Source organism: Tachyglossus aculeatus, chromosome 17 (genome assembly GCF_015852505.1).
Source record: "Tachyglossus aculeatus isolate mTacAcu1 chromosome 17, mTacAcu1.pri, whole genome shotgun sequence".
Classification (NCBI taxonomy): Eukaryota; Metazoa; Chordata; class Mammalia; order Monotremata; family Tachyglossidae; genus Tachyglossus; species Tachyglossus aculeatus.
Window position 1 is genome coordinate 57,143,176 of NC_052082.1, and position 15,751 is coordinate 57,158,926.

Here is a 15,751-nt window from a genome sequence, read left to right on the forward strand (position 1 = left end):
ATCTAGAGACAGTCCCTACCCAACAGTGGGCTCACAGTCTAAAAGGGGGAGACGGAGAACAAAACCAAACATACTAACAAAATAAAATAAATAGGATAGATATGGACAAGTAAAATAAATAAATAGAGTAATAAATATGTACAAACATATATACATATGTACAGGTGCTGTGGGGAAGGGAAGGAGGTAAGATGGGGGGGATGGAGAGGGAGACGAGGGGGAGAGGAATGATGATGAGGAGGATCCCCATTTTACAGATGAGGTCACTGAGGCCCAGAGAAATTAAGTGACTTGCCCAAGGTCACGCAGCAGACCTGTGGCGGAGCCAGGATTAGAACCCACAACCTCCGATTCCCAGGCCCGTGCTCTCTCCACGAGGCCCTGCCGCTGCTCACTTGTCTGTTGTGTCACCTTGGGCAAGTCGCTTGGCTTCTCTGGGCCTCAGTTCCCTCCTCTGTAAAATGGGCACGGATGATGACGATGGCATTTGTTAAGCGTTTACTATGCGCCGAGCACTGTTCTAAGCGCTGGGGGAGATACAAGGTGATCAGGTTGTCCCACGTGGGGCTCACAGTCTTCATCCCCATTTTGACTGAGACACGGACTGGGTCCACCTCGATTCGCCCGTAATAATCTTAATAATGACGGCATTTGTTAAGCGCTTACTATGTGCAAAGCACTGTTCTAAGCGCTGGGGGGGATACAAGGTGATCAGGTCATCCCACATGGAGCTCACAGTCTTCATCCCCATTTTCCAGATGAGGTCACGGAGGCTCCGAGAAGTGAAGTGACTTGCCCAAGGTCACACAGCAGACATGTGGCGAAGCTGACATTCGAACCCATGACCTCTGACTCCAAAGCCCATTCATTCAGTCGTATTTATTGAGCGCTTACTGTGAGCAGAGCACTGTACTAAGCGCTTGGGAAGTACAATCAATCATATTTATTGAGCGCTTACTGTGTGCAGAGCACTGTACTAAGCGCTTGGGAAGTACAATCAATCATATTTATCGAGCACTTACTGTGTGCAGAGCACTGTACTAAGCGCTTGGGAAGTACAATCAATCAATCATATTTACTGAGTGCTTACTGTGTGCACAGCACTGTACTAAGCGCTTGGGAAGTACAATCAATCATATTTATTGAGTGCTTACTGTGTGCAGAGCACTGCACTAAGCGCTTGAAGTACAATCAATCAATCGTATTTATTGAGCGCTTACTGTGTGCAGAGCACTGTACTAAGCGCTTGGGAAGTCCAATCAATCAATCGTATTTATTGAGCGCTTACTGTGTGCAGAGCACTGTACTAAGCGCTTGGGAAGTACAAGTCAGCGACATATAGAGACAGTCCCTACCCAACAGCGGACTCACCGTCTACAAAGCCCATGCTCTTTCTACGGAGCCACGCAGCCCACCCCGGCGCTCAGTACAGCGCCGGCACCTAGTAAGCGCTTAGAGAAGCAGCATGGCTCAGTGGAAAGAGGCTGGTCTTTGGAGTCAGAGGTCGTGGGTTCAAATCCCGGCTCCGGCAATTGTCAGCTATGTGACTTTCGGCAAGTCACTTCACTTCTCTGGGCCTCAGTCACCTCATCTGGAAAATGGGGATGAAGACTGGGAGCCCCCCAGGGGACAACCTGATCACCTTGTAACCTCCCCAGCGCTTAGAACAGTGCTTTGCACATAGTAAGCGCTTAATAAATGCCATTATTATTATTATTATTACTACTGTATGCAGAGCACTGTATTAAGTGTTGGGGAGAGTACAATCCAACCATAAAGACGCATTCCCTGCCCACAGTGAGCTTACAATCTAGAGTCGGGGAGACAGACATTAACGGAGATAAATAAATGACTGCTATGGCAGAGAAGCCGCGTGGCTCAGTGGAGTCAGAGGTCATGGCTAGACTGTAAGCCCACTGTTGGGTAGGGACTGTCTCTATATGTTGCCGAATTGTACTTCCCAAGCGCTTAGTACAGTGCTCTGCACACAGTAAGCGCTCAATAAATACGATTGAATGAATGAATTTAAAAGAAACCGAATACCACCACCATCATCATCGTTATTATTAGCTGAGCCCGAGGCCTGTTCCGTGGCCAGCGTGGACTTCCCCAGCGCTTAATAGGTACGATTGAATGAATGAATGAATGAATGGTCAGCTGGGTGACTTTGGGCAAGTCACTTCTCTGGGCCTCAGTTACCTCATCTGTAAAATGGGGATGAAGACTGTGAGCCCCCCGTGGGACAACCTGATCACCTTGTAACCTCCCCAGCGCTTAGAACTGTGCTTTGCACATAGTAAGCGCTTAATAAATGCCATTATTATATTATTACTGCTGTATGCAGAGCAGTGTATTAAGTGTTCGGGAGAGTACAATCCAACCATAAAGACACATTCCCTGCCCACATTGAGCTTACAATCTAGAGTCGGGTAGACAGACATTAACGGAGATAAATAAATGACTGCTATGGCAGAGAAGCCGCGTGGCTCAGTGGAAAGAGCCCAGGCTTGGAAGTCAGAGGTCATGGCTAGACTGTAAGCCCACTGTTGGGTAGGGACTGTCTCTATATGTTGCCAAATTGTACTTCCCAAGCGCTTAGTACAGTGCTCTGCACACAGTAAGCGCTCAATAAATACGATTGAATGAATGAATTTAAAAAAAAACAAATACCACCACCATCATCATCGTTATTATTAGCTGAGCCCTAGGCCTGTTCCGTGGCCAGCGTGGACTTCCCCAGCGCTTAATAGATACGATTGAATGAATGAATGGTCAGCTGGGTGACTTTGGGCAAGTCACTTCACTTCTCTGGGCCTCAGTGACCTCATCTGTAAAATGGGGATTAAGACTGGGAGCCCCCCGTGGGACAACCTGATTACCTTGTAATCTCCCCAGCGCTTAGAACGGTGCTTTGCACATAGTAAGCGCTTAATGAATGCCATCATTATTATTAGTAGTAGTAGTAGTAGTAGTACTACTTTTAGACTGTGAGCCTTTTAGACTGTGAGCCCACTGTTGGGTAGGGACTGTCTCTATGTGATGCCAATTTGTACTTCCCAAGCGCTTAGTACAGTGCTCTGCACATAGTAAGCGCTCAATAAATACAATTGATTGATTGATTGATAGTAGTAGTAGTCCGGTGCTCCGTGCACAGTAAGCGCTCAGTAAATCAGAAGAATAGAGAAGCAGCGTGGCTCAGTGGGAAAGAGCACAGGCTTTGGAGTCAGAGGTCATGGGTTCGAATTCCGGCTCTGCCAATTGTCAGCTGGGTGACTTTGGGCAAGTCACTTCACTTCTCTGGGCCTCAGTTCCCTCGTCTGTCACATGGGGATGAAGACTGGGAGCCCCCCGTGGGACGACCTGATCACCTTGTAACCTCCCCAGCGCTTAGAACAGTGCTTGGCACATAGTAAGCGCTTAATAAATGCCATCATCGTCATTATTATTATTATTAAATCCGGCTGAATGACCGACCGAGGCCTTCTCGTTGGCAGCGCTCGCAAGAGGCCCATCCCCTACTACCGGCCCAGCCCGTCCTCCTCCAGCTCCCTGAGCAGCTATTCCCGCAGCCGCAGCCGCAGCTGCGACAGCTACAGCAGCAGTTCCAGCCGCAGCCGGACCACCAGCCCGCCCAGCCTCCCTCGCACCCAGAGCCGCAGCCTCAGTTTCCACAGCAGAAGCAGCTCCGAGAGCGCCGGCTTCTGAGCCCCCGCCGCCGTCGCCCCTCACCCGCAGGGCAGGCCGAGGGGCGAGGGGGAAAGGCCCGGAGGGGTGGGAGCCGTCGGGGTCGCCCCCCGGTTTGGGGGACTCCCAGCTCCTGCCGCCCCCCGCTCATCCGGGAGTAGGCCCAGGTTTGCCCCCCGGGCCCAGGGACCCCCTGCTTGGCTGCGTCTCCCATCAAACCAGCACTGCCCCCCACCCCTCATCGATACCCCTCCCCGGCAGAAGACCGGGCACGAAAGAGACGCCCGCGTATAAAGATCCCCTCCGCATCCGGCCTGCGTTTCCTGCCCCTTCAGGAGGCCTGGTGTTGATGATGATGATGATGATGGCATTTATTAAGCGCTTACTACGTGCACAGCACTGTGGGAGGTTACAAGGCGATCGGGTGGGCCCACGGTGGGGGGTTCACAGTCCCCATTTGACAGATGAGGTCACTGAGGCCCAGGGAAGTGAAGCGACTTGCCCGAAGTCACCCACCTGACAACTGGCGGAGCCGGGATTTGGAGCCGTGACCTCTGACTCCAAATCCCAGGCTCTTCCTACTGAGCCACGCCGCTTCTCTGGTGTTGTCTTGGGTGCCGGGCCCAGGGGAAGGGTTACGACTAGGGAAAGGGTGGGAAAACCGGCCTCGGATCCCCGAAAGCGGTCGGACGGCCGCTCCTAACCAGACATCTTCCTTCGCCACCTGGTCGTGATCCCGATGGGGGCCAACCAGGCAGAGGCCTCAGAGGAGGCTTGGACCCCCTCCGTGGTCCTGCCGGCATCCCCCACTCGCAGACTCTCCCACGGGACCAGGAGCCGGCCTTCCCTCCGTTTCTGTTGCGGCCAGAGCGCCTTTGCTGCAGCGAGAGGGATGGAGGTCAGACCGGAGGGCGCACTTTCCGGCCGCCAGGGGCTGGGCCGCCTGCCTGACCGGCTTCCCTTCCTTGAAACTGGGTCCGGAGGCAGAGGGATGGATCGGTTGGCCTCTCCGGGCTCCTAGCCGGCAAGCCAAGGCTAGGGAAGAGAGGGTCAATCAATCAATCGATGGTATTTATTGAGCGCTTACCGTGTGCGGAGCACCGCGCCAAGCGTTTGGGCCAATACGAGTTGGTGGATGCGATGCCTACTCACAAGGAGCTTACAGTCCGGACCGCCGCCGGGACCACCTCGGGAAGGAGCAGGGAATGGGAAGGGGGCTTGTTAAGAGGGGTGGGGAGGAGAAGGAGCCAGGTGTGAAACACCACCTGAGCCTTTGGCCTTCTCAGAGAGCCAGTCCAGACAGGCCCAGCTCTTCCCCATCCCAGCCATTAATTGTGCAAATCAGGGGGCGTCTAGCAGAGTCCTGTTTCCCAGGGTGGGGCACGGGGTGGAGGGGTGGCTCCTTTCTCCACAACACCCAATTTCTGGCTTCAGGATGGGGAGGAGTAGAAGTTAGCGACGGGTCGCAGCCTCCTTACCCCCTCCTCCAGAGAGGCGAGGAGGGACGTGAAGGTCACCCTGTCCATTCCTCTGCCTCCGACCAGAGATCATGGGAGACAGTCCCTCGCCCCCTCCGTGGGGGTCACCCTGGGCCGCCCCACTTCCTTCGTCCGCCCGCCTCCAGCACCTTCCTCTTCTTGGGGAGGGGATCCCAGGCAAGGGGCATGACCTGGAGAGGTTTTGGGAGCGGGGAGTTTGTGTGTGGGGAGGGGAGGGTGGATAGTTGGGGAGGTCACGGGGCCAAGCCGGGGCGTGTGGGCAGCTGCTGCTAGGCCTCCCCGGGGATCCCAGATGATTGACGGAACAGAACAGGGGTCTCTGCCCCTAAACTGGGGGTGCAGTGGGGTGGGGGGGGGCGGGGGTGGAGGGGTCAAGGCCCTTCACGGGGCTGTGGTTGGCCCCGAAAGGGCTGGGCCGGGGCAGGGGCCCTCCGGGAGACGGGCGGCCCTGGTGAGGGTGGGGAGAGCCAAGTATTATTCTCACAGCGACGGGGCTCTCGGCCGTGTCCGACCACGCAAGAACACGTCTCTTATTTATTTATTTAACTTATTTATTTCTCTGTTGATTTACCTCCATGGTTGGGCTTCAGAATCATTTTCCCACCGCCGAGTTGGGCAGGGCGTGTGGGGCAGAGGGGAAGGGGATTTGGGGTGGGGGGGCCACCAGGAGCACCAGATCCTCGGCTCCCCCCCCCCGACCCCCTCGCACCCCCTCTCTGGACCCCACTTCCCTCCCCGGGTTCGGCCGGCACGGCCCCCAGGCCGGGGTATTGTGAATCAGGGATATCTCCAGTCTTCCTCGAAGTCAACCTCCAGCCCGCGGGAGTGGGTTTTCCCGGAACAAACGCTCCTGCGGAAACGTGGGACGCGCAACTCCTCCCTCTCTCTTTTGAGTTGGATTTTTTGGATTTTTGCTTTCCCTCTTTTTTCTTCCTGATCGTGAGTCAAGCCGGAACACCCTTCGCCCCCACCGTGAGCTGGTCGGGTTCTAATAAACACACAGTATAGATTGTACAGAGCCGGGTGTGCGGCCTGGAGCGTGGTCTGTTGGAGCCGTGGGGGTGGGAGGCTGAGCGTCGGAAAGTTGGGGGGGACTCTGCTTTCCCTTCCATCCCTTGGTCCAAGACACCCCTCTCCCCCCAAGGCGCTGAGGCCACCAGAGCGGACGACTTTTCGTTTGGAGCGGGGTGGACAGAACATCCCCTGTCTTGAGAAGCAGTGGAAAGAGGAAAGGCCTATGTGGTCGGGGGGGGGGGGAGTATGGATGTATGTTATGAACATACGTGTGTGTGTGTGTGTGTGTGTGTGTGTGTGTGTGAACTAGTCACTTCACTTCTCTGGGCCTCAGTTATCTCATTCGTAAAATGGGGATTAAGACTGTGAGCCCCACGTGGAACGACCTGATGACCTTGTAGCTCCCCCAGCGCTTAAAACAGTGCTTGGCACATAGTAAGCGCTTAACACACACCAGATTAATAATAATAATAATAATTGGCATTTGTTAAGCGCTTACTATGTGCAAAGCACTGTTGTGAGCCCCACGTGGAACGACCTGATGACCTTGTAGCTCCCCCAGCGCTTAAAACAGCGCTTGGCACATAGTAAGCGCTTAACAAACACCAAATTAATAATAATAATAATAATAATTGGCATTTGTTAAGCGTTTACTGTGTGCAAAGCACTGTTGTGAGCCCCACGTGGAACAACCTGATGACCTTGTAGCTCCCCCAGCGCTTAAAACAGCGCTTGGCACATAGTAAGCGCTTAACAAACACCAAATTAATAATAATAATAATAATAATAGGCGTTTGTTAAGCGCTTACTATGTGCAAAGCACTGTTGTGAGCCCCACGTGGAACGACCTGATGACCTTGTATCTCCCCCAGCGCTTAAAACAGTGCTTGGCACATAGTAAGCGCTTAACAAACACCAGATTAATAATAATAATAATAATTGGCGTTTGTTAAACCCTTACTATGTGCAAAGCACTGTTGTGAGCCCCACGTGGAACAACCTGATGACCTTGTATCTCCCCCAGCGCTTAAAACAGTGCTAGGCACATAGTAAGCGCTTAACAAACACCAGATTAATAATAATAATAATAACAATTGGCATTTGTTAAGCGCTTACTATGTGCAAAGCACTGTTGTGAGCCCCACGTGGAACAACCTGATGACCTTGTAGCTCCCCCAGCGCTTAAAACAGTGCTTGGCACATAGTAAGCGCTTAACAAACACCAGATTAATAATAATAATAATAATAATTGGCGTTTGTTAAGCCCTTACTATGTGCAAAGCACTGTTGTGAGCCCCACGTGGAACAACCTGATGACCTTGTAGCTCCCCCAGCGCTTAAAACAGTGCTTGGCACATAGTAAGCGCTTAACAAACACCATGATTATTACAATTATTATTATTATTATTACACTAGAACAATAAACAGATACATCCCCTGCCCTGTAGGCCCCAGCCTTGCTTGTGACTCCCCTCCAGATGGGAGCAGATTAGCAATTTCGGCTCTGGCCAGTCCTTCGGAGGGGCCGAATCCCATTTTCCTTTCTTTGGCTTCCAGCCAGCCCGCGAGCATCCCCCGCGGCTCACGCAGGGATGCGGTTGCCATGGCGACCGGTCCCTGTTGCTGGGCAACGGGACGCGGGCCGGCCGGCCGGACCCGGGACTGGCCAGGGCGGAGATGGTGGGAGAGCTGGGGATGGAGACGGGGGATGGGGAGAGGAGGGGACGAGGACGGGGAGATGGAGGATGAGGGGATGGGGTGGGAGAGCAGGGAAAACAGGGAACCCGTCGCAGGATCAGGAAAAGAAGGAAAAAGATCTGAACCCAGGACCCCGAGGAGACGCGACCGTGGGGCGGGGGGCTGAGCAACCGAGAGGGTTGGGGGAGGTGGGGGAAACTGAGGATTGAAAAGTCCGGGGTCCTTGGGTAGGGATAAGGACCAAGTTGTTGCCAACTTCTACTTCCCAAGCGCTTAGTACAGTGCTCTGCACACAGTAAGCGCTCAATCAATAGGATTGAATGAACGAATGACCCGAGCTAATTAGAACCACGCCTAACCTGATTACTAACCTAACTGAGAAGCAGAGTGGCCCAGTGGAAAGAGCCCGGGTTTAGGAGTCAGCGGTCGTGGGTTCTAATCCCGGCTCCGCCACTTGTCTGCTGGGTGACTTTGGGCAAGGCGCTTCACTTCTCTGCGCCTCAGTTCCCTCATCTGTAAAAGGGGGATGAATGACTGTGAGCCCCACCTGGGATAACCTGATTACCTTGTATGGCCCACAGCGCTTAGAACAGTGTTTCGCACATAGTAAGCGCTTAATAAATGCCATCATTATTCTTATCATTATTTTAAAAGGGGGATAAAAGGCTGTGAGCCCCACCTGGGACAACCTGATTACCTTGTAACTTCCCCAGTGCTTAGAACAGTGCTTGGCACATAGTAAGCGCTTAATAAATGCCATCATCATTATTATTATTATTTTAAAAGGGGGATGAAAGACTGTGAGCCCCACCTGGGATAACCTGATTACCTTGTATGGCCCACAGCGCTTAGAACAGTGCTTTGCACATAGTAAGCGCTTAATAAATGCGATCATCATCATTATTATTATTTTAAAAGGGGGATGAAAGACTGTGAGCCCCACCTGGGACAACCTGATTACCTTGTATCTCCCCCAGCGCTTAGAACAGTGCTTGGTACATAGTAAGCGCTTAACAAATACCATTATTATATGACTTTGTATGTACCCCAGTGCTTAGAAGAGTGTACGGCACATAGTAAGCACTTCACCAATGCCACGGTTGATGATGGTGATGATGGTATTTGTTAAGCGCTTACCATGTGCCAAGCACGGTTCTATTCTTAGAGAAGCAGCGTGGCTCAGTGGAAAGAGCTCAGGCTTTGGAGTCAGGGGTCATGGGTTCAAATTCCTGCTCCACCAGTTGTCAGCTGTGTGACCTCCTTCCCCTCCCCACAGCACCTGTCTCTATGTTTGTATGTATTTATTACTCTATTTATTTATTTATTTTATTTGTACATATTCTATTTATTTTATTTTGTCAATATGTTTTGTTACCCGTCTCCTCCTTCTAATAATAATAATAATGATGGCATTTCTTAAGCGCTTACTATGTGCAAAGCACTGTTCTAAGCGCTGGGGAGGTTACAAGGTGATCAGGTTGTCCCACGGTGGGGGGCTCACAGTCTTAATCCCCATTTTACAGGTGAGGTAACTGAGGCCCAGAGAAGTGAAGTGACTTGCCCAAAGTCACCCAGCTGATTGGTGATTGATTCATTGATCGATTGGAGCTGGGATTGAGGGGAGGGAGGGAGAGAGGTGGGCGCTTCGCCCTATTCCTAGGACAGCTGGGGAGACGGGTGGGTGGTCTCGGGAGACCAGACTGTGAGCCCGCTGTTGGGTAGGGACCGTCTCTAGACGTTCAATCAATCAATCGTATTTATTGAGCGCTTACTGTGTGCAGAGCACTGTACTAAGCGCTTGGGAAGTCCAAGTTGGCAACATCTAGAGACAGTCCCTACCCGACAGTGGGCTCACAGTCTAGTTCCCTCATCTGGAAAATGGGGATGAAGACTGTGAGCTCCCCGAGGGACAACCTCATCTCCTTGTAACCTCCCCAGCGCTTAGAACAGCGCTTTGCACATAGAAAGCGCTTAATAAATGCCATTATTATATTATTATTATAGAGGGGGGAGACAGACAACAAAACATATTAACAAAATAAAATAAGTAGAATAAATATGTACAAGTCAAATAAATAGAGTAATAAGGGAGACAGACAACAAAAGGTATTAACAAAATAAAATAAGTAGAATAAATATGTGCAAGTAAAATAAAGAGTAATAAATCCGTCCAAACATATATACAGGGCTGTGGGGAAGGGAAGGAGGTAAGGTGGGGAGGGATGGAGGGGGAGAGGAAGGAGGGGGCTCGGTGTGGGAAGGCCTCCTGGAGGAGGGGAGCTCTCAATATCAATCAATCAATCAATCAATCGTATTTATTGAGCGCTTACTATGTGCAGAGCACTGTACTAAGCGCTTGGGAAGTACAAATTGGGCCTTGAAGGGAGGAAGAGAGCTAGCTATACGTTGCCAACTTGTTTTTTTTTTTCCAATCGTATTTATTGAGCGCTTACTGTGTGCAGAGCACTGTACTAAGCGCTTGGGAAGTACAAGTTGGCAACATATAGAGATGGTCCCTACCCAACAGTGGGCTCACAGTCTAGAAGGGGGAGACAGAGAACAAAACAAAACATATTAACAAAATAAAATAAACAGAATATGTACAAATAAAATAAACATAGTAATAGGAGAGTACAATATAAAAGAGTTGGTATTTAATACAACTCGTCATTCCCACGGCAGCAAATTTTCTAGAATACCAAGATTTTTTATTATGCAAATTATCAACTGTTAAGGATGTGTCTTGCATAATACTCCATAGGGAACATATTTGGATTTTTTTTTTTATCAGAGACATGCACACAGGAATATTATTCCTTAATTTATGTTTGGTTTTGTTCTCTGTCTCCCCCTTTTAGACTGTGAGCCCACTGTTGGGTAGGGACTGTCTCTATGTGTTGCCAATTTGTACTTCCCAAGCGCTTAGTACAGTGCCATGCACATAGTAAGCGCTCAATAAATACGATTGATGATGATGATGATGAATTTGCACAGGGCAACATTCCGTTCTAGGTACAATCAGCTGCTAACTAAAACCAGCACGGTTAGTGGGCCTTTTTCACGCTGTAAAAAGATTCCTGACATTTCATCTGGTCACCCACCTTAAAGGCTAATTCTGTTGTTCTTCCCAAGCGCTTAGTCCAGTGCTCTGCACACAGTAAGTGCTCAAGAAATACGACTGAATGAATGAGGGTCAAGGGGGAGCCACAATCTCTCTGGATGAGCAAGCAGGAGGCGGGTCTGGAAAGTTCTGGCTGGTGATTCCGGCTCCGGAATTCCCTGCAGGGGCTGGCTGATGGTGCTGGATTTTTCCCGGGGCTTCTGTCCCTTTCCCTCCCTCCCTCCAGGGAACGGCCTCATGAGCTCCTCTTGGGTGGCAGCCCAGATTTGGGGGGGATCTGTCAATCTCCACCCCCCCAACAAACACCCACTCAACCTCCGCAGCTCCTCGGAGCAGGCCTCAGCTCGTTGTGAGAGGGAACGTGTCATTTTCCGGATCTATCGTCCTCTCCCAGGCGCTTAGTACAACAGCAGGGCGAGGTGGATTGAGCACGGCCCTGGGAGTCGGAAGATCTTGGGTTCCAATCCCGCCTCCGACACGTTCCCGCTGTGTGACCTTCCCTCCTCTGGGCCTCGGTGACCTCAAGACTGTGAGCCCGCTGTTGGGTAGGGACCGTCTCTAGATGTTGCCGACTTGGACTTCCCAAGCGCTTAGTCCAGTGCTCTGCACACCGTAAGCGCTCAATAAATACGATTGAATGAATGAATGTTGGTTAGGGACCGTCTCTATATGTTGCCGACTTGGACTTCCCAAGCGCTTAGTACAGTGCTCTGCACACCGTAAGCGCTCAATAAAGACGATTGAATGAATGAATGAATGAATGTTGGTTAGGGACCGACTCTATATGTTGCCAACTTGTACTTCCCAAGTGCTTAGTACAGTGCTCTGCACACCGTAAGCGCTCAATAAAGACGATTGAATGAATGAATGAATGAATGTTGGTTAGGGACCGTCTCTATATGTTGCCAACTTGGACTTCCCAAGCGCTTAGTACAGTGCTCTGCACACAGTAAGCGCTCAATAAATACGATTGAATGAATGAATGTTGGTTAGGGGCCGTCTCTATATGTTGCCAACTTGGACTTCCCAAGCGCTTAGTACAGTGCTCTGCACACCGTAAGCGCTCAATAAATACGATTGAATGAATGAATGTTGGTTAGGGACCGTCTCTATATGTTGCCAACTTGGACTTCCCAAGCGCTTAGTACAGTGCTCTGCACACAGTAAGCGCTCAATTAATACAATTGAATGAATGAATGACTGAATGTTGGTTAGGGACCGTCTCTATATGTTGCCAACTTGGACTTCCCAAGCGCTTAGTCCAGTGCTCTGCACACAGTAAGCGCTCAGTAAATACGATTGATTGATTGATTGATTAATAAATACGATTGAATGAATGAATGAATGAATGAATGTTGGTTAGGGACCATCTCTATATGTTGCCAACTTGTCCTTCCCAAGCGCTTAGTCCAGTGCTCTGCACACAGTAGGCGCTCAATAAATACGATTGAATGAATGAAAGAGCCCGGGCTTGGGAGTCAGAGGACGTGGGTTCCAATCCCACCCCCGCCACTGTCCGCTGTGTGACCTTGGGCGAGCCACTTCGCTTCTCTGGGACTCAGCTTCCTCCTCTACGTGCCAAGCACTGTTCTAAGGGCTGTCGGGTTGTCCCACGTGGGGCTTACAGTCTTCATCCCCATTTTCCAGGTGAGGTCACTGAGGCAGAGAGAAGCGAAGAGGCTTGCCCACTGTCCATCCCAAATATCATCATCCAAAGGGGCTACCCCTGTGGCCTGCCTCCCCCCCACCTCTTCCAAAATCCCTCTGCCCCCCGGATTTTTGGTGGGGAGGGCTGCCGCACCCCGCAGACGTGATCTCATCCCCACAACTCCACCCAAATCAAAGAGGCAGCATGAGCTCAGCGCTTCTACCTTCCCGCAGGCTCCTGCGCTTTCCCGTCCTGCCCAGGCCTCGGAAGGGCAGGGAAAGGGCACCTCCCCAGTGCACAATTGGGAAGGAGGGCCCAGAGAGGTTTAGGGGCTAATCCCCAGTCACACAGCATGGTGTCAAGGGGAAGAGCAGGGGGCTCCCACAGCCTGGGCCTCCCTCGTGTGTGTATGCGAGTCCACTGTTGGGTAGGGATGGTCTCTGTTGCCAGATTGTATTTTCCAGGCGCTTAGTACGGTGCTCTGCACACAGTGAGCGCTCAGTAAATACGACTGATTGAATGAGTGAATGAATGTGTGTGTTTGTGTGTGTGTGTGTGAAGCAGAGACCCTGGGTGGGCAAAGTGGGTAGGGGGAGGCTGTTCCAATGCCGGTGGGACGAGGGGGTGGTGGCCTAATTCCTGGAGGAATTCTAGCTTCGCACATAGTAAGCGCTTAACAAATTCCATTATTATTATTATCATCATCATTATTATCCAGTCCCAGTAAGCGTTCAATAAATACGATTGATTGAATAAATGAATGAATGAATGAATGTGTGTGTTTGTGTGTGTGTGTGTGTGTGTGTGTGTGTGTGTGTGTGTGTGTGTGTGTGTGTGAAGCAGAGACCCTGGGTGGGCAAAGTGGGTAGGGGGAGGCTGTTCCAATGCTGGTGAGGGGAGGGGGTGGCGGCCTAATTCCTGGAGCGCTTAGTACAGTGCTCTGCACACAGTAAGCGCTCAATAAATACGATTGAATGAAGGAAGGAAGGAAGGAAGGAATTCTAGCTTTGCACATAGTAAGTGCTTAACAAATTCCATTATTATTATTATTATCATCATCATCATTATTATTATCCAGTCCCAGTAAGCGCTCAATAAATACGACTGATTGATTGAATGAATGAATGTGTGTGTGTGTGTGTGTGTGTGTGTGTGTGTGTGTGTGTGTGTGTGTGAAGCAAAGACCCTGGGTGGGCAAAGTGGGTAGGGGGAGGCTGTTCCAATGCTGGTGGGGGGAGGGGGTGGCGGCCTAATTCCTGGAGCGCTTAGTACGGTGCCAAGCGCTTAGTGCAGTGCTCTGCACACAGTAAGTGTTCAATAAATATGATTGAATGAATGAAGGAACGAAGGAAGGAATTCTAGCTTCGCACATAGTAAGTGCTTAACAAATTCCATTATTATTATTATTATTATCATCATCATCATTATTATTATCCAGTCCCTGTAAGCGCTCAATAAATACGGCTGATTGATTGAATGAGTGAATGAATGTGTGTGTTTGTGTGTGAAGCAGAGACCCTGGGTGGGCAAAGTGGGTAGGGGGAGGCTGTTCCAATGCTGGTGGGGGGAGGGGGTGGCGGCCTAATTCCTGGAGCGCTTAGTACAGTGCTCTGCACACAGTAAGCGCTCAATAAATACAATTGAAAGAATGAAGGAAGGAAGGAAGGAATTCTAGCTTCGCACATAGTAAGCGCTTAACAAATTCCATTAGTACAGTGCTCTGCACACAGTAAGCGCTCAATAAATACGATTGAATGAATGAAGGAAGGAAGGAAGGAATTCTAGCTTCGCACAAATACGATTGAATGAATGAAGGAAGGAAGGAAGGAATTCTAGCTTCGCACATAGTAAGCGCTTAACAAATTCCGTTATTATTATTATTATCATCATCATCATTATTATTATCCAGTCCCAGCTGTGGCACCAGAAGGGGACCTGAGGAACCAAGCGTGGCTTAGTGGCAACAGCCCGGGCTTGGGAGTCAAAGGACGTGGGTTCTAATCCCGCCCCCGCCATTATCTGCTGTGTGACCTTAGGCAAGCCGCTTCACTTCTCTGGGCCTCAGTTTCCTCATCTGGAAAATAGGGATTAGGCTTGCGAGCCCAATGTGGGGCAATCTGATTCATTCCTTCATTCAGTCGCATTTATTGAGCGCTTACTGTGTGCAGAGCACTGGACTAAGCGCTTGGGAAGTACAAGTTAGCAACATATAGACGGTCCCTACCCAACAGCGGGCTCACGGTCTATAAGTCTGATGACTTTGTATCTACCCCAGCGCTTAGGACAGTGCTTGGCACAGAGAAGGAGCGTAACAAATACCATAATTAAAGGGTGGGAGAAAGAAGGGGGAGACGCGGGGGAAACAGAGGGGAGTAGGCTGGCTGTGTGCCTCGGGCGAATTACTGACCTTCTCTGATCTCGTCCCGCCCTCAGAGAAATGCTGACTGAATCACCTCCTCTTCTCTCCCCAGACTCCATCATCATCATCATCAATCGTATTTATTGAGCGTTTACTGTGTGCAGAGCACTGGACTAAGCGCTTGGGAAGTACAAGTTGGCAACATATAGAGACAGTCCCTACCCAACAGTGGGCTCACAGTCTTAAGGGGGGAGACGGAGAACAAAACCAAACATACTAACAAAATAAAATAAATAGAATAGATAGGTACAAGTAAAATAAATAAATAGAGTAACAAATATATACAAACATATATCCATATATACAGGTGCTGTGGGGAAGGGAAGGAGGTAAGATGGGGGGGATCCATCTTTTCCCCATCGTGGGGATGAGCTGAAGGGGATCACGTCTGGGGCTCCTCCTAGCTTTATTCATTCAATTTATTCATCCAATCGTATTTATTAATAAAATAATACTAATAATGTCATTTATTAGCGCTTAGTCCAATGCTCTGCAAACAGTAAGCGCTCAATAAATACGATTGATTGATTTATTAAGCTCTTACTACATGCACAGCACTGTTCTAAAGCGCTGGGGAGGTTACAAGGAGATTAAGCTGTCCCACGGGGGGGCTCACAGTCTTAGTCCCCATTTTACAGATGAGGGAACTGAGGCACAGAGAATCAATC

General features: G+C 50.3%; 1 protein-coding gene across 1 annotated transcript in view; it reads left to right on the top strand.

Annotated features, from left to right (window-relative positions):
• The window catches only part of SRRM3 (serine/arginine repetitive matrix 3), an 80,105-nt gene extending 76,306 nt beyond the window's left edge, over positions 1-3,799 (top strand). Inside the window, exon 16 of the mRNA XM_038759892.1 lies at positions 3,495-3,799. Coding sequence (XP_038615820.1) covers positions 3,495-3,705 — 211 coding nt within the window. The 3' untranslated portion in view covers positions 3,706-3,799. The remainder of the gene's footprint in view (positions 1-3,494) is intronic.
• The last annotated feature ends 11,952 nt before the right edge of the window (positions 3,800-15,751 follow it).